Source organism: Thermobia domestica, chromosome 5, assembly GCF_964235325.1.
Source record: "Thermobia domestica chromosome 5, izTheDome1.hap1.1, whole genome shotgun sequence".
NCBI classification, from domain to species: Eukaryota; Metazoa; Arthropoda; class Insecta; order Zygentoma; family Lepismatidae; genus Thermobia; species Thermobia domestica.
The window spans coordinates 35,515,646-35,535,561 of NC_137458.1; the positions used below are offsets into that span (position 1 = coordinate 35,515,646).

The 19,916-nt window shown below is 35.9% G+C and overlaps 1 protein-coding gene across 10 annotated transcripts in view; it reads right to left on the reverse strand.

Annotated features, from left to right (window-relative positions):
* LOC145685855 (leukocyte elastase inhibitor-like) overlaps window positions 1-19,916 on the reverse strand; it is a 164,904-nt gene that overhangs the window by 92,863 nt on the left and 52,125 nt on the right. For 8 of the 10 annotated variants that reach the window (XM_081758484.1, XM_081758489.1, XM_081758493.1 and 5 more), the window contains exons 5-7: window positions 16,384-16,598; window positions 15,349-15,534; window positions 14,432-14,576 (exon numbers count right to left, since the gene is read on the reverse strand). In XM_081758484.1, the coding sequence (XP_081614610.1) occupies window positions 14,432-14,576; window positions 15,349-15,534; window positions 16,384-16,598 (546 nt within the window). Of the gene's footprint in view, window positions 1-626; window positions 880-9,308; window positions 10,592-14,431; window positions 14,577-15,348; window positions 15,535-16,383; window positions 16,599-19,916 lie in introns of those variants that run through there. The other 2 variants (XM_081758490.1, XM_081758486.1) reach the window with 2 other exon arrangements.

The window sequence follows — 19,916 nt, forward strand, 5'->3', positions numbered from 1 at the left end:
AAACTGGTGGAAAGAATGTGACAGGAGACAAACCCCGGAAAACTGGTGGAAAGAACGTGACAGGAGACAAACCCCGGAAAACTGGTGGAAAGAATGTGACAGGAGACAAACCCCGGAAAACTGGTGGAAAGAATGTGACAGGAGACAAACCCCGGAAAACTGGTGGAAAGAATGTGACAGGAGACAAACCCCGGAAAACTGGTGGAAAGAATGTGACAGGAGACAAACCCCGGAAAACTGGTAGAAAGAATGTGACAGGAGACAAACCCCGGAAAACTGGTGGAAAGAATGTGACAGGAGACAAACCCCGGAAAACTGGTGGAAAGAATATGTGTCAGGAGACAAACCCCGGAAACTCCTATGGACACGAAGTTGTCTACCACAAAGTTACAGTGCCTGGGACCACCGTTCCATTCCTTCGAGAATAACGGGGTTACAAAATACAGAACTTAAGCATTAAAGCAAAAAGGGGTAATAAAAATCACCACGTTACAATGCAAGTGAACACAACAGCTTTGGATTGCTTTGATCATCGAATGCTTAATATGATTATAGTATATATATATATATATATATATATATATATATATATATATATATATATATATTAAAAAAAAAAGAAAACATTTTGAGTAACATTGTTTTATTACCAAAATAACACAAGCTGTTAAATGTAACAATAGCAACATTTACAAAATACATGAGAACCTTCAGAGCACTTATTTTCACTGATTTGTCCTTATGATGACGGTATTTTCATACAACCGATGAAAATCACTGCACATACAACTGCATCGTATATCAGAAACACGAACGGGCGGTCAGCGTTAAAGGTCTTCTGCGGCTCAGGACATATGTCTAAACTGCGTTTAACTATTACTGAAACAAAGTTATAGCACTGCGTCACAAACTTTCATCGAGATAAATGCATCCAACAAAGATTTCAATTGAATGAGAGAGAAAACTCACACATTCACCAAAGCCAAAGAAGAGAACCACAAGTAATGTAATGCATGCAAATGGTTAATATTAATTGTAAATGAAAATCTAATACTAGTCGCTCTAAAGAGATTCGACCTAATCGAAAACAAATTCAAAACAATTTCCGTCAGCTGAAAATGTCCAGCTCCCTCGTGCCTAAAGCTGACATCCTCTTTCGTGAAGGAACTACATTCATTCCCGAATGGCTGTGTGTGTTCCGATCCCACAATTAATCATTGCCGTAAGTCTCATAGGGCTGGTGTTGAAATGGGTAAACTATATAAACACACCAGCGGTAGGGAAGTAATACTTACTCGTAATCGCAGGATAAAATATATGGTTTGAAATAGAAGATGCTTCTTCATAGGGTAGACTGGTCACTGGGTTAGACGTGAGCAGAAGAGTAAGGGGAAGGGGATGGGCTAATTTACGTACATCTTACATTTATATATTTTTATTTCATTTTTTAAAAAATTTTATGGTACACTCATGTCCAAAATTATTGTCGCATATCTATAAACATGTTGTAGGAATATAATTTGATAACGAATTCGCCCGGTATTTCTTAGAATATTAGTATGTATATAATGGGCAAAGACATGTATGTGGCAAATTTCATGTCAAAGAGCAGTAAATAAGAACAATAAAACGAAAATTAAACTGACCATTTAGCAACATTTTGTTTTACTCATTCTAATTTTCGTATTTATAATGCTTTTCCTATGAAATTTACCACAAATATACATTTCCCGATTATACACATAGTATCAGTATTAAAAGTACCCTGCAAATTATCAAATTATATTCTTACAAGAAGACAGTTATAGATAAGCGACAATCATTTTGGACATGAGTGTACATCGAACACTATTATATATATATATATATATATATATATATATATATATATATATATATATATATATATATATATATATATATATATATATATATATATATATATATATATATATATATATATATATATATATATATATTTATTATATATACACCATTCTGAAATATTAAATTATATGTTCGAAGTATTTTCACATGTAATAAAGTTCTACATACAGTCTTATATATCTATTGTAGGACCTATTTGGATAGTATTATATAAAGTGCACGTTTTTCTAATAGGTCATATACTCAATGCATTCGTAGGCTGTAATACTTCGAGAAATGTTCATTACCGCAAGCTCATTTTCCTTCATAGATTTCAGATAGTACCGTAATGTTTATGAATCTAGTGTATAAATCCATTTAAAGAGCACGAAAGAAAATAAGCTCTTCTTCAAGAGACTGCAATATATAATTTCGTGGAAGTGCAACATTTTTCATACCGATATATTCCTGTATCCTTTCATATTAAATAACGCACACTTTCGGATTGAATTGACTAGATATGCTGCATACATATTTTGTGCACTAGGTTTCCAAATTATCGTCGCGAACTTTAGTTTGGAACATACATATGTACCACGTGGGATTTTAACATCAGTGTTCTTGAATTCACTTCTCAGTCGGATCAGAAACTAGGGATTTCTGTCAGCCTGATTTACAATCCGGTTCAGATGAATACCGAACGAGAGATTTAATCTTATTATACAGCCAACTACACAGTGGTGTGCTTTCTGTATTTTCTTCTTTGTATAAGGCAATAACACTCCACTTCTCAGTATTTAATGAGCATTATAATTTTTGCAGCAATTAGAAAGTGTGTTAACGTCAATTTGCAGACTGATCCAGTCCCTTTCTGAACCTATGATACGGCAAAACTAAATTATCTGCATATAACAGATTTTGTGACTACTATATCAGGTAAATCATTATTATACATCGAAAATCAACAAAGTTCCTAAATTTGAATCCTGTAGAACAAATGATCTATAAAGTTCAGAAGTCAGGACATTTCTATACAATACACGATGTCTGCGTTCGCGCAGATATAAAAGGAGAAATTTACGTAGCGTGTGAAAAATTAAGTTACAACCTTGGTAAGAACATGATTTATGATATTAAACGTTCTACTGAAGTCTGTATAAAGCGTGTTACTTTATTCTTATTATCAATTACGTTGCTAGTGAGTGAACTCCACAAGATTAGTTACAGTGCATTTTCTGGATAGAAAACCATGCTGACTGAAACAATTGGGTAAATGTGTTTTTTTTTTTTTTAAATAATAATTTCAAATATCTTGAATGCTAAGATTACTGCTACTGGTCTAACTTTTTATGTCTGTATTTCCGTTAGCCTTACGAATTGGACACTTACCTACTTAGACAATGAAAACTGGCTAATGAACTATTGAAATATAGTCTGTAATTGATATTTTAGTGATTAGAAGCAAACCTTGATGCTATATGGTAAGATTTTGTCAAGTTTTGGAGAAGTTTAGGACTAAGACTTGATAGCATTTATGACTTCCATTTGAACATGAGTAAATGTTAAATGAGCAGATCAGAGTTAACATGAAGTAATAAAGGTTCAAGATAGTACTCAGGTTTGTTATACGAGATCTGAAAGTGTTCCATAAATCCACTACAAACCTATTTCAGTATTTGACATTGTTCACAAGTTATAGTATTGCTATCAGACTTACTTTATTTTTTTAAAAAGATGTATATATTTTATGTATTAAGAATTTTGGAATTACAAGAATACTGGATTCGCAATCACTTATGTATCTATCATTAGAGCTTAAAATTTCTCGTTTGGCTACAGTCCCAATTCCTTTAAACGGTAAGTGATGTCATCAGTTTCTTGCCTCCATTTTCTTCGAGGATGGTCTTTACTCTTTATTAATTTGACTTTTTAGGCGTGGAACGAAAAGAATATTTCTGATTAATTTTCGTACGTGGTACCCACTTGTCAAAAATCATTTTCAAGAAAGAATTAACAGTTTCGTGAACCGTACAACTGCTAGCCACACTTTCCCGAACTAGCGGACGTTATTTCCCTATATAAACGTTCGTAATTAGCTTTGTGGAAGTTATAATATGATTTAATATAAACACTTAGTACGGACACACTTACTATAGAGAAAAGTCAATAAATAAGGCAGGGGGATATCTCAGACCAATGACTGACTCGTGTCTCACTTCAGTATTAATGATGTTTGGAAGAACTAGCTCTAACGTTCTGCCAAGTTTATTTTTAATGTATCATTTAGCATTTTAAAATTGTCTAGATTAATAAAGCTATACCTTCTCTGCAAGTATTTGTAAAATTAAACTAAAAAACAAAAATCAATTCTGGTTATTGTCTATTAGAAGAAAGGTTAAGAAAAAAAACTACACAAAATGATCAATATAATTTTGATATACAGACGGTTAGATTCAGGTTGAAAATATACAAGACCCACACACAAACATTTACAGTAATTTAAGAGTATACATATAACAAAAAAAAAAAAAAAAAAAAAAAAAAAAAATCACGGGAGATTGAGTCCTCCCTGGCCACCTTCTAGCTACGGAAATTGATGTGAATAATTAACCTCTGACATGTTCGCCAAAATTATCTTGACCCACGTTCCATCATGACATTTGGCTGGTCTAGAATAAATACGTCAACACTAATCCGATAGGTTGATGTTGAAGTTTTCTGTTCTATACATTATTGTGGTTGAATAACAACCAACCAACTACATGAGGCATAATTTCTCGGCTAAAAATCTGAATATATTGTTGCCATGCATGTGCACATCGCTTAAAGTGATTAAGTGGCTTTGTGCTGTAGTTGGTTAGAATTTTGACAGTTAATTTCCTCTTTAGCCCAATATAATCACCACTAAGTAAAAAGCCCTTTCTTTATGAATATTTCGAAACTTTTTGTTTATCTAGACACGTAACTGGACAAGGGTAGCTGCAAGTAGTTTAATACGGCCAAAACATTGTCCAATTTACTTGAAATGCTAAAATTTAGAGAAATTTTGATTACTGGATATGGAAACTGATCGACATATCGTATGAGTCCCGAGATTGATAAAAGAACATTACATGAGCAATGTTATTGCAATGTGCTGTTGAAACAATACAGCACATCGTACATGATATTACTGTTAATTGTGTGGACATGTAAAATCAACAGTTTATGCCTATTCCATTAACCCAGACCTAAACTATCACTGTGACTAACACTTTTACACCATGATACACAGAAGTTGACAAAAGTTGTTAGTGTCTTTGACAAAAGTTGGAAAGGTGCTCGTTTTAAATTAGTTTCTGATATAACTCTTCCAATACATAAAATGCTTCCAATACTGAGTGTCACAGATTATCCCAACTAGCCAGCTGTCTGTACCATATAAAGAACCGAAAAGATTCCACTAAAAGCTTTGATGACTTGCTGTTGCCGTAAGTTCTTTCAAAGTACTGCGTCGGCAATATTGGTCTTTACTCAATTGTTAATCAGGACTATCTTGAATGAGATTTCAGTCTGCCCTCTTGCCATTATCTCACCTTCATGACCAGTATATTATATATATTATCCCATTAACTTTGTGAAGTTCATCCCAAATTAATAGGAAAAACATCAACTGGTGCTAATTTCCATTAACGTCACGAATATCTTCAATTCACTGTCATTGCACAATGTTTTCAACTTATTCCCTATTTGAACTGGAAATCGTTCACACCAAAAATTACTGCTTAGCTATTACAACAAGAATGGCAGGTTTAAAATTTAGTTTGGAAGCGAGAAAGGGACAGGCGTACTCTTCCTCTTACATTAACACTCAAATTACAGTCCTCTAAAAACAAAGCAAAATCAATGTTTTCATGCCATTTATTAATATTTAACCACTGAAACACTTTTCGACAAATCAAACCCAGTTAGTGTATTGCTTCAGTGCAACTTTTACGTCTGGCACCATCTGCTCAATTAAGGATTAGCCCACTAGAAGACTGTATGTACTAGGAGTATACTGAAAGTCGTGAGTAATTTTTTTTTCACAACTGTAATCTTTAGTTGTAAGCAAAACCAAGTATATTATCTTAATCTACAGAGCTTTCTTTCCTTCCAGACTGACGCTGTTGCTAGCACGTGACCACAGGCAGGATTTCCAAAATGGCGGGCAGCGATGTTTCGTTTCGATAGCACGCTGTGATTGAATTCCTTGCTAAAGAGAAACAATCTGCTTCTGAAATTCACCGCAGACTGCAGCGCGCCTATAGAGATATGTGCATGGGTGCGAGCAGTGTTAGGAGGTGGGTGAAACATTTTAAGGATGGAAACACAAGTATCGAAGATTAGCCTCGCAGCGGGCGCCCTCGAACCGCCTCCACGGAACTCAACAAGGTAAGGGTTAATGAGCTGATCAGGGGAGAGACTTATTACTGAATGGAATCGCTGCAAAACTGTGTTGGACATTGTGCGGTGCAAGAAATGACTCACAGCTTAGGTTATCGGAAGGTTTGTGCCCGTTGGGTTCCACGTTTATTAACCGAGGACCACAAATGTTAGAGACTAGCCATTGTCCAAACCCTTCTTCAGAGATTTCGATGAAGGTGAGGACTTTTTGACAAGTATTGTGACTGGAGATAAAAGCTATCATTATGAACCTGAAACAAAAGGACAGAGTATGGAATGGCACCCACTCGAATTCGCCACCGAAGAAGAAAGCGAAGACTGCAATCGGTAGGGAAAGTTATGGGAAGAGTCTTCTGGGATGCACAGGGTTGCATTCGGGTTGACTTTCTTAAGCCTGGACAAATCAAATTCTGCCCGCTACATCCAGACGCTTTTGAAGCTCCGTAGTGCCTTGCGTGATAAACGTCCTGGAAAGATCATCCTTCAACAGGATAATGCGAGTTCCCATACTGCACGTGCCACTATGGAGCAGATCAGGAGATTTGGGTGCGGAACGCACATCTCCCATACATCCCCGACATGGCACCCAACGATTACCATCTTTTCGGTTTTATGAAGGGACAAATGTGAGGCCATCACTACGAGACACTGGAGGCAAGCAGTGAGTCAGTTTCTACAGGCAGCTGGAACTGAATTCTGTCGCAAGGGTATTTTCAAACTCTCAGAACGATGGGAAAAATGTGAAGGGGAAAAAAAAAAAAGACCATGTGGAAAAGTGAAAGAAAGGTCTGTAGATTGAGATGATAGGTTTGGTTTCACTTACAAATAAATATTATGGTTGTGAAAAATGTTACTTACAACTCAGTATGACCCTCGTATTTTACAGCAAGAATAACTCTAGAACGTAACAAATGCATTTCTGAATGCTTTAATTTATTACATATTAATTTGTATTCTGTAAACACTATATATGGTAACTTATTTCTGCAATATAAAAGTATCCTTTAATAAATATCAAAGTGCCATTCGCTCAATATTATTCAAGTAATTCCAACGTGCTAATAATTCGCAAAATATTATGGCACCTTCTTTGTTCATGCTTTCACTTTTTAATTTAAAAAAAAAAAAAAAAATTAAAAAAATTTTTTAAAACTGGAAACTAGCGTCTTATCCCTGTAAATAGCGAAGCACCAGAAACAGCATTTACTCCTAAATTTACAGATAGTTCCATTCACCCTTTTGGTGAAAATAAGATCTTGAACTATTTTCCCCCTCACCCCAATCCCACTTTGTAACATTAGACTGATCATTTGTTACAGACTACCTACACGTTTTCCAGAAGGAAGATCCCTTGAAACACTAAGAAAACGTCAGTTTTAAATTATACTATCAAAGATCTTACAATGTAAAATATGATGGGGAAAAAATGGTGCAGATCTGTTCACACACTTGCACAAAGCGATGAACAGTACCACTGTCTCTCGTGTGTAGAGGTTCCTTTCAATGGACAAGTTTTTGACATTTTTCTCCCATAACTTCACTGACGATCTAACAGTACAGAAGTCGAACAAAAGTTTCCAAGAAATGAAATTCATGTATTGTGTCCAATACTGTGTTCAATGTACGTGGATTTTACATTCATAACATAGAAATAGCCGGACGGTTACGAAACATGGTAGGTTACTCAAAGATCAATGCAGACAAAGTATTTCGGAATAAAATTCTGAGACTAATATTGGGACCCAAGAAAAACGGGAATAGCGAAAACTTCATAACGAGGAAGTGCATAATTTATACCGTTTACCAAACATTGTTAGGGTCATCAAGTCTAGGAGGCTCAGGTGGGCAGGTCATGTAGCCAGAATAGAAAGAAGTAGGAACGCTTTCCAAGTTGTAACTGGAAATCCAATCGGAAAACTACCATTAGAAAGATTTAGACACAGATGGGAGGAAAATATTAATATGGATCTCGCAGATATAATACAAGTAGAAACTGGATTTAGTTGGCTAAGAGCAGAGTCCGTGGAGAGCTTTTGTGAACGCGGCATTGAAACTCCGGGTTCCATAAACCATAGAGTGAGTTAACAGAAATAACTCTTTGCTTCAATGCAGTCAAGTTTAAAGATATGCTGATGGCAAGTCTCAGTAGTAATACAAATTCTATAGGAAAATGCAGGTTCTATGAAACTTTCGTAAGTTAATATGTTCTCTAATTTAACACTTTTTTTTTTTTTTTTTTTTTTTTTAACCTTAATACGAATATACTATTAGAAACTTAAGATGCTTTTATAGCGAAGATATTACAATCGTGCTAGAATGGAGCCTATGTTTCAATTTCCAGAGGAAGCCTACAATCTTCCAGAGAGTGGGAAGTTTTTAAAATGAGTGAAAACTAAGAACAATATCAAAACCAGCACCGAGAAAAAGTAAATAATATTCTTAAATCAGATTGCTATGTATAATTCAGCCCGAGTCTCTCTCCACCTAGCAGCTCGTTTAGTCAAATGTTAAGTTTTACCAGAAGAACTTGTCTGGCAGCTTTTCTCAAACGTGCCTTGAGTATTTTCGCCCATGTTATTAGGGGAGGGATGGGGTGATAATTAGATTTCATATGATTAGTGGAGCGTGATAAACCGAGTTGCAGTTGTCAAATCTTCAATATCATCTTCAAAATATAAACTTTTAGCTGCCAGAAGACTGGGAGAGGCAAATATAATAGACTGCCAGTGCATAACTCCGGTTAACAGCTCAGAAGGAGGGTTTATGTCACTATTTGCCTACTTATAAGGGTACCCATATCAAAGGATATCACTATCTTTATTTCTCCTTTCTCTCTTGTATTTAGACAACAGAAGACTAACAAACATTTTCAACAAAAAAAAGCTTTTATTTACACTTCATACATTCGTAATTTTTGTTCGCCGGCATGAGCACTGGAACACCTTTGCAACATTTTAGGATAAAACCAACAAAGAAAACATTACGGACAATTCGAATTGTACAGTAATAGGAAATGCTTTTTGTATTGTGTAAAACACGCTAAGTGCAGGATTTAAAATATTTTTCAAAATACTCGCATCTCTAAGTCCCTCAATACAGATCACTACGTTCAATGTCAGTGTACATATTCATGCATAAAATTAAAAGAAAAGGAGAAACATCTAAGGATGGCGAAATTACTAATAATATAAGATTGCTATATTTTGCCACTCTTAAAAAAATTTTAGGTCAAGTACCCTTAGAACATGGCATCCCCTTACTACCTACTTTCTGGCCTTTTCTTTTATGTCTGAAGATCTTCACTAATTCGAATGCACTCATCTTCCCTGAAAGACTTGTTCGAGTACTTTGAAAGAAAAAAAAATGAAGTTTGGAATAAATTTATTTTTGGAATTACGAAGTATTCTGGTATTTCCGGTTATTAATGAAAGATATAGTCATTCTGGTTTTATCAGAAATCAAAAAAAAAGGGTCGATCAGTAACAAAAAATCTTCGGTTTCCTTTCTATTTCAAGCGTGCCCTTGCAGGCGCTGCTGTCTCTGATTTCTCGTACCTCAATCGAAAGAGGGACAAGTTGCTTTGGCCGAGATCTTTCAATAGTTAGTGTAAACAAGGTTGTCAGATTGACGGGTTACGTTGTACACTGTGTTATTAGCTTTCTGAGTAGCCTACGATCTTCACTCGCCAAGACTAAACGACTGAATGACAAATTGGCAACAGCCGAGAGAATTTATTTCTTCTCCCAAAGCAAAGGGAACGTTTTCTCCGTAAAAGGGCGGCGGGGGTGGGACCGAAGCATGTTTCACATATTTTCCAAAGGCACACTTGAAAAAGAAAGGCTGTAACACCAAACAGAATAAATCTCCTTCCTCCCAGAACCCTCCTTCCTCCCTCAGGATTGAATATGCATATAATGGTGACATGTGCTTAAGTGCTTACAATATTTCATCGACCTGAGTTCGTATTCATATTTTCTCTCCTCCCTTTACTACATTGCATAAATTGGAAGCTAACAAACTGGAGATTTTTTTTTATTTACATTCTGACAATCATTCATTCCTTAAAGCAGCATTTCATAATCAAGGTAGAACAATAAGACCAATTCAAATTGTGCTGTAACTCTTGTGAAGCAAAGAAAAAAAAATCCTTTCCGGAATTACAAAGTATTGGGGCATTTAAGGTTACCAATGAAAAGTACAGTCATTGTAGATTGATCGTAAATCAAAAATATAAATGGACGATCCGCTAGGAAAATCTTGGGATCTCGAGGCTTTATCATCGCACACATAAGCATGATCTCTGAAATAAAAAAAAATTCATTTTGTTTGAATTCGTAATACTGTTTAAAGTAAAAAAAAAAAAAAAAAAAAAAAAAAATTGCTATGCTCGCACGGTAGTATAAAAACGTGAAAATTATACCAGTGGCGTACACACAAGGATGGTTTGAAGGTTTTAGACTCGCCTTGACAAAGATATGCAAAAGAAATGCACTGTATTAGTGGAAAACTAACAATTATTTAATTTATACTGTGTTCGTGTCGCTTAGTTAATTAATCATATTATGCTTGACGCTGAATAATTATCGCTTTTATATAATTACAATCTTATTTACATTCAATACGGCCCTTGTAATAAACAGTAAAGCGCATTTATGTTCACCATAATCGCTATCAATTTTCAAATAAAGGCAGGCACGTAAGTAGGGGACCTAGCAAAGCGACGATTGGTAACTTAAGAATTAGTGTATTCACATGCAGAGCCTTCTCTATTATAAGTAGATTACCAGAAGGTAGTTAACACGTTATTAACACAAAACAAAGCAGTCGGGCGTTCTGAGGCATTAGGCTGTTAATTGCACGATTTGTGTTGCGGGTTCAACAAAAAATTATATTATGGTGACTGGTAATTCCATGCATTCCTTTCAAAAGCATATTCCACAACAAGTACTCTGGAACATTTTCACCTAAATGAACTGGAGGGTCACAAATCAATAGTTTGAGTAATATGCAAATATGTGATTTCTTTAAATTTGGCGGGTAACGAGAGATGCGCAAGAAAGTTTTGCCTTAACCCACTTCCAAAGAGCGTACAGTGATGAAATTTTACATGTGTAATCCTGCATACCAGTGTAGGTCATGTGGTAATGTATAGCTCGTAACTCTGCACTGTTGCTGTGTTATAGGTCCGAACGTGAAGTAAGGTGCATTGGTCCAAAATCCATTACTGCGCCTCAGAAAGCAGAGTGGCAACTTCGCAGAACTACTCGCCCCTAGGAAATGACTGCATGGTTGGGAAGAGGTGGAGTGAAGATTGTGTGGGGTCAAGAGAAAACGCGAACTATGATTTCATACATTCGAGCAGTAAACGGTTGCGTAGTTTTCCAGGAGGCTGCCACCTTTTGTCAGCATCCCAAGCTCTGGGATTTCACAGAATCTCGCAACTTATCCAGCAGTGAGGCATACTATATCCTAGTAATAGTGGTACCTTTTGTCTAGAAAGCAGGTAGTAATAGCCCATGCTGATCCCGAATAAACGTGATCACTTTGGTGGCTCAGAGTTGATCACAGATGTTCAGGTTTGAGTTATTAAAGCGATGTATTCGGCTGCTATTTCTTTCTTTCCTTTTTTATTTATTTATTTATTTATTTACGTATTTATTCAAAGGAATGATTCAAGGAAGGGTCCAGACCTCCAACTCCGGGGTCACATCGGTCTTTTAGGTGGGTGTAGGATTTGGGAAGGAACTGGCCCTGGCCTTCTAGAAGGTACAATCTCGGCATTCGCCTGGTACGAGTGAAGAAAACCAGGGAAAACTCGTGCATGGCGACGTACCACCACCAAAGGAAGTCTGTGTTCAACTGAGCCACCAAAGTGATCACATTTATTTAGGATCACCATAGAGTATTACTACTTGCTTTCCAAGGTTTCCACAATTACCAGGATATGTATGCTATGCCTCACTGCTTCCGTGTGTTACGAGTCTGAAATCCCAGAGCTTGGCATGCTGACAAAAGGTGGCCACCTCCTGGGAAACAACGCACCGATTCACTGCTTGAGTGTTGGCCAGACAGATGCACGACCCTGGGTATGAAATCAGTCAGTTCGCGTTTTCTCTTGACCACACACCACTTTCATTCCACCTCTTCTGAACCATGCAATCATTTCCTAGGGGCAAGTATTTCTGCGATATTGCCACGCTGCTTTCTGAGATGATTTAATGAATTTTGAACCACTAACACCTTACTTCACATTCGGACCTGTAACACAGCAACGGTGCAGAGTTACGAGCTGTACATTACCACATGACCTACATTGGTACGCAGGATTACACATGTAAAATTTCATCGCTCTACGATCTTTGGAAGTGGGTTAGGGTAAAACTTTCTCGCGCACCTCTCGTTGGCCGGCAAATTTCAAAGAAATCATATGTGTAAATTACTCAGAAAATATTGATTTGATACCCCCGGTTCATCAGATAAAAAGCAAAACAATTCTTTCCATTTAAGAAACAATCTGTGACGTCAGTCTGCAGCTTCGCTTTTCATTAAGCCTGACTGCATACACTCTTCGGGAGCAAACGCGTAGAAGCAAAGGTTACAAACAAGCTTTGCGATGAACATATTTTATCGTCCCATATTATGCCCTTTGGGCTGAGAGAGACTGATGATTAAAGCAAGTGAATGATAATGGAAGAATATGTAGAATGGGAATGTGGAAGGAAACAGTACCGAGAAAACTTATGGACCACACAAATTTACTTGGCTGAAGATGGAACCTGGAACTCCACACACCAGATGTAAGCGCTCTACCACTGAACTACCACACAAGTCAGCTTTGTTCGGAGCCATTTAGTTTTTTTTTTTTTCCTCCTCCCTCAGTGTACAGGATAGCTTCACATTCACAAGTAAAACACTAATAGAAAACTACGAAAAGATTGAAGTCTCGGTCTGCAAATGCGCCGACTGAAATTACTCGCAAAAAAAGACATTAAGATAGGCGTCCGACTGCTTGAAGTGCCGCATGGCGTTGCAAGTAACCCTGGAGCATGTGCTCGCTCAGTGTGCGGCCGACCGTAAGTTCTGATGGAACCGCTCCCCTTGTTTACTGTAAGCTTTCAAGTTTTCGGGAAAATAGTCACCATGAGAATGCAAGAAATGAATCTTTAAGCTCATGGAACAACCAAAAGCTTTGAACGCTGCCAACATACAGTATTTTGCACAATTTCTCTATAATTTGTCACTTTCTGATATGTAGACCTTGTTTCAATGGATTGAAAATGATATTTGCTTCCACCCGTTTGCTCCCTCAGTGTTCGGCCAGCCTGAACTCATACGCAGCAGAAGGGAAACTGTCATGTAATCTGATGCTAGCAAAAGACTGGGTGACCACAACTTCAAAAGCAGCTAACGATTGTTTTGCAGGCATATTAGGATGTATGAAGTGCGTGTACATTGCCAACACCTGCCTATTCCATTCTCTTTTCATCCCCTTTCAGTGGCGTACACAGAATTTTATTAAAGCAGAGAGGTTCAAACTCCCAATTTCAAAATTTGTGTATATACAGTGTGTTCGAAAAGTATTTGGATTGCATTCACACACACACACACACACACAAAAGCAATTATTGGAGATGTATGTACAATGTTAAAATTCTTCAGAATAAGATACTTCAGCGTCAATACATCATTATCAGCGTTTCTGCCACGCTTCGTACGACCCCAAGAAGTCGGCAACCGGAATGACGTTCAGACATTATCACAGTTGCTTGCACCTTTTCCACGGCCATAATAGTCTTATTTCAAGCTCTGTACGTGAAAATTATTCCAAACAAACCCAAAATGCCGAAAAGTATATCCTAAATATACAGTTTACTACTTACATTTTATATTATATATAAAGTATGCTACTAGTGTTTTTTTTTTTTTTTTTTTCCACCTGATAACGTAGCATAGCACAGTTTTAACAATTCTTTTTCTTCTTTCTCAAGTATTATCTTCGTGCGTTTAGTGCTACGTTATGTAACAAAGATTTAATGAGAATATGAAAAAAGGAGTGAGTGTTACTAGTGACTTGAGCACAAATTAAATTATCAATCCACTACTAATACAGACTACACCAAGTTACCACAAAAATTCTTACCAACAGCAGTAGCTGCAGCTGCCTCTGTTCCTTCTTCATTTACTTCCACAAAAGCTTTATGCAATACTTTGGATACCTTAAGCTGCGAAGCTTCTGAGATGCCTGAGAAATCAGCTGAATCACTGAACATCGTATTTAGACCCATCTGGGAATTAGATATGAAAATATTATTATACATCACTTAAAATTGCAATTAGTGGATTGTATGTTCCACTTAAGACAGCAATTATGTTTTGATGAGTTTATAATGTTTACATACCGGTATTGTAACAAAAATGAAGGAATTTTGAACTAAAAAGAGTAAAATATGGAATTGACGTCTCAAACTGGACACATTTGTGAGTACGAATTTGCTTTATAATTTTATGTGTTTGGTATACTATTGATATAATGGCGTAATATTAATGATTCCACTATTCATAAGAAGTTTGCCTTAACCATACTTTAAGCCTTAGCCTTTTATTTGAAATGATACTCATTTACGGTGTTGAGCACAATTATAATAATTAACATACAAGCAACAAATACACTAATCCTTAAACAACATTTACAATACTACGTGCTGCTTGTTCACTAATAAATTAATCTAGATCGTAATCAGCTTCTAATAAGGACTTCTACACATTCGCTTAACATAACACTATGCAAGATTTTTTTGCTCTGAAAAAAAAAAAAAAAAAAAAAATCAAATTTGTCTAATATACGTCAAAATACTTCGTACATACTTCCTACATACATATTCACAAAACTCTCAGGAATATTGAAGACTGTGATATATGAATACCCTCCACCAGAAAGAATGTCAAATCCTGCAACGTATAGGTCAGACAAATTGGGTAAAATTGACGACATCAGAAAATTATTACAGGGACTGTACACAGATCTGTTACATTGGAAGTTAGATTAAAAACACTTACCTCCGGTAATACTGAAGTAAAATCTGTCGTCTCTTCTAGACGAAATTTAGGTAAAGCTACTTTGACTGACGTTCCTTCAAGTGTTTCAGTTAAAGTTTTTAAATTAATCTCAGAAATCCTTTCCTCTAATTGGGTAATTCCTGTGACTTCTCTCGGTAGGACTATCAACATTTTTAGATTTGATCCCTGGAAAAATATATATTTAAATATGCAGTCAGAATTTATCAAACAAATTATTTTCTAAAGTACGATCGGAAAACACTTACACATACGGTCGAAATGAAAATACAAAGATACAAACAAGGTTAAAAGACTTGATATCGACTAAATTAAACAATCCTCCAGTTCTATACATGCATTCACCTCTCCGCTGTCAAATTGTCTAAGTTAGTTACATACGGTGATTCAGATTATTAAAACAATTCTATAAAATAATACTTTGTAATCACAATGTATGTCGCGAGAACTTGAATAATGACGACAGTACAGCAGAATCCGAGCATCGAAGATTATTATATTTCCAAGCTTTTTTGGTAAAACAGGAAATTATGACAGTAAATAAATGAAATCAGAAAATTAAACAAGAGTGACTTATCACGCTGGTTATTTGATACTAACGTTACGTATGGTGCATTTCTCGACGATTGTTTCACTGGCCCTATCGCCAGTCTTCAGAGTGTATGTATGTATGTATACAGGCGCGGATCCAAGGGGGGGTCATAGCCCCCCCTTGACGCTTAGATATACACTGGATAAAATTGACTAATCCTGTTTTACACTGGATAAAGCTGGAAACTATGGTTTAGCCCCTCCCTTGATCATATCCTGGATCCGCCACTGTATATTTCATTTATTAGATCGAGAGAGAGAGAGAGAGATACAGACACTATCAACAGGGCCAGTGAAACTTATCGATTCAGAAATACATAAACGAGATAACAGTTGAAAGCCAGCGAGATATGTTCAATTCGAGATTACCCAAAAATTTACTGAAAATTGTCATTTCTACGTAAATCTAAAAGAAATTCAACTCACCAAATAAGGCAACTCCAATACTTGAGAGTTTAAACTGTCGATTTCTGCGTAGGGGAAAAACTTAGTTATCTGCATCATGTCTACTTCTACATCTGTTCCGGGTCTTACATGAAATGGTTGCTTTATTGTCTCGTGCCGTTTAAATTTGTTTTGCCATGTGCCTTTGAAGTAGATGGCGTTTACGAGCACTAGCCTTGTGTCAGTACCCAAGGAACCTTTGTAATGAGAATCAGAAAGCCAACTTTATAGTAAATAACTTGATAATATTAATTTCGTCATTTATCTTATGATACCTAAGACCAAGTGCAATTGTGAGTAATATACCTATTTTAGACAAATATGAATATTACAACTGTTAAAAAAAAATACGTATCTCTTAGTTTACAGATTTATGGAGCGAACGACCAGAAAAATATTCAAATATGTGGCTAAAATATTGTTCTATTATTAATTGAATTGGCTATTCGAGTCTCTCAGTATTGACAGATGGACCTACAGCTTAACAGAATCCGAACCACATGAGCTCCCTGGAAATTAAACTATAGTCTCCCGCGGTGCGTATGCTAACCATATACTGGGTTCCTACTGCTCTGGAGAAATCTATTTCCCTGACTTCTTCCCAACTTTTGGCAGGAAATTCCCTGACTTTCATGACAGGTGTCAGATGACGTTGGCATGTCAGGGTGTAGTAAAATTCCAAAATAAAATTTCGTGACTTTTTCGTGATCTTTTCTTTAACGAACCATAAAATTTCAAAGTATTCAAAAAACTAATACCAGTATCTATATTCTTTAACACTTAGATCTTATCTCTATATTCACTGTATATTCAAAATATATTTACTGTATATAGTCTATTTGGTCGGTAACAAACCAAACCAACAGCAAACACTCACAAATCCACTACTCTTAAAATTACATATCTAAATACATATGATGTATATATATATTCGCGAATTTGGGTATGAATTAGGCCAAATTTTCATATATGTAATAGAAGTGTGCTTTACTTGCGATTTGGAAGCGTCTAAAGCCGACCATAGACCTTGTTGGCGGTGAATTTTGACGTTTTATAGAACAAATTTTTTACAATCTACTTTTATTTGTAGAGATTAAAAAAAAATCGTGACCCAAAAGCTAAATTTCGTGACTTTCTTGATTTTCATGACAGTTTTCTCATTTCATGACTTTCGTGACCAATAGACACCCTGCATATAAATAAGGAATAAATAACTGAATATTTATATATTAGAACATTTACTCTATAGAGACAAATAGTAATCAATTGCTCATACATACATTCCAATTACCTCGCATAAAAATCTGAGCAACGTCCCATATAATGATTGGCTAAGCTGAAATTGGTGTATAATTAATGTTAGAAAAAACATTTTATAAAATTTCCCTGATTTACAGTCCTTTTCTCTGATCATCTCTGACCTGCACAATTTTCCCTGACTTCCCTCACCAGTAGGAACTCTGATATACCCACGAGGGAGCTCAGATTTTTAATAAATTAAAAAAAAAAAAAAAAACTAAGAAAAAATAAATACATCAATACGTAAATTAACCTGCAGTGTAAAAAGTATTTGAAGAAATAAATTTTAAAAAATACCCAACATTCAGTCTGAGAAAGCGCTGAACTCTCTCAGTTCTTATACCTTCATTATTTTTCATTCACAATTTGTGACTCGAGATCCTAAAATCAGAGTAAGTCTAAATATTGCACAGTGATCAAAGCACATTTGTAAGGTTTATGATAAGACTTTTCCATTTCGAGATTTCCTTGAAGAATATGGACTCGGATATAATTTGTTAGCTGTAAATTTTAGATACAGGCAACCACGTAATGTATGATTATAGTGTTGCAGTGAGAATTAAGGTGGGAGTAGACGTCATTCACTTTGCGATTATGTTTAGACGTTGCTCCCAGTGAATGAATAAATGACGTCTAATCCCCACTGCATGAAAAGATAAATTCGGCATCCTTGTTCCATACACATGTTGTAAGTTAGCCTCACACTCAGCTCAATGTTATATTTTGGAATGTTTTTGCTTAGATCATTCATTCAAAGCCACCTTCAACATCTCTGAAGAAAGAATTTTTTTTCTTTCTTTCTTTCTTTCTTTCTTTCTTTCAGAACTTACTATCATCTTTAGTTTTTAGTGCACGTTCTTAAAAATTGGAGTGCACGGTGGCTCAGTGGTAGACAGGTTACCTCTGGTGCGTGAGGTCCCTGGTTTCATTCTCGTCCAAGTAAGTTTGTGATTGACAACAGTGTCTGGTTTTCTCGAGGTACTCCCGTTTCCTCGCACATTCCATCATCTTTCGCTTGTCCTAATAGTCTCATTAGTCTAAAGGGCATAATAGTGAGACGTTAATCTTAAAGATTTAATTTTATTTATTTCTTAAAAATTGTGCAACAAAAAAATATTTAGAATTTCCCTGCCACAAGCAAGTCTTATGAAACAGCCACAAAGTTGCAATGTTTTTCAACTAGGCTACATAGAGACAGTATTTCGGTACGAGGTGCAAGACTTAGGTATTTATGCTCTGCATTTACGGACACTTTCTTGAAAAATTTAAATCGAAATTAACATGTTGCAAGGTGACTAAAAGTAACTTGAGTGAATCTCTATATTAACTATGAAGGGCAGAGAAAAAGGAACTGGTAACTAGTTTTCGGTAGTTCGCATCGACTTTTTCTCTCACCCTCAGGAGGGTGGCAAATTACTACAAATTAACAATTTAGTAGTTACTGAAGAGCAAGAATTTTGTTTATTAAGATTTGTGACCTCACCCTTCAATCCTGTGCTTTCAAAGGCGCGATTTTGTAATGCAAGATTATTTTCCAGTAAGGGACTCAACTTCTTATGGTAGGCGAATCTACCAAAAATAGTAAAATAGTAGAACGCGGTAAACAGTAAATTTTATTGACAGGCATAAAGTACTATTAAGAAGGCCAAATTTACACTTTTTTTAAAGCATTTATTGAGTGCTACTTACGGACGAGTTTTCGCCCTTACTGTGTATATTTTTATTATTAAATAAACAGTGAATATTAATTGTGCAGTCAAGAATTAAAAAGGTAAGTCTGGCCAGACGTATATGTACTATAATATATATATAATCATACATTTATATCTTTTATAGTATGCGAGGGAAAATTCCATAGGGTAAGGACGGTTACAAAACCTTTTCAAACTTTTTTGCGGATTCTTTTTAGCGAAAATAAGAAACAGCAGAAAAAAGGATATGGTTACTCGAGGATATATAAGGGAAGGGGGCCATTGCATTGTGTGGGATTTGGGAAGTAACCTTGGCTGTTAGCCTCCCGTCGTTGGTCTAGGTCATTGCCTCACCTGGATTTTAACTTTCCTATCTGTTAGGGATCGGTTTGAGTGTTAACCCAATGACGGAGAATTAAGTTCTCTGAGGCCTGAATGATAGCTGTAGATTTTTTTTTTTTTTTTTTTTTTAAATTGGGCATTTTTGAGGGACTAACCTAAATGGTGGTTAGAGCTAGGAAGAAA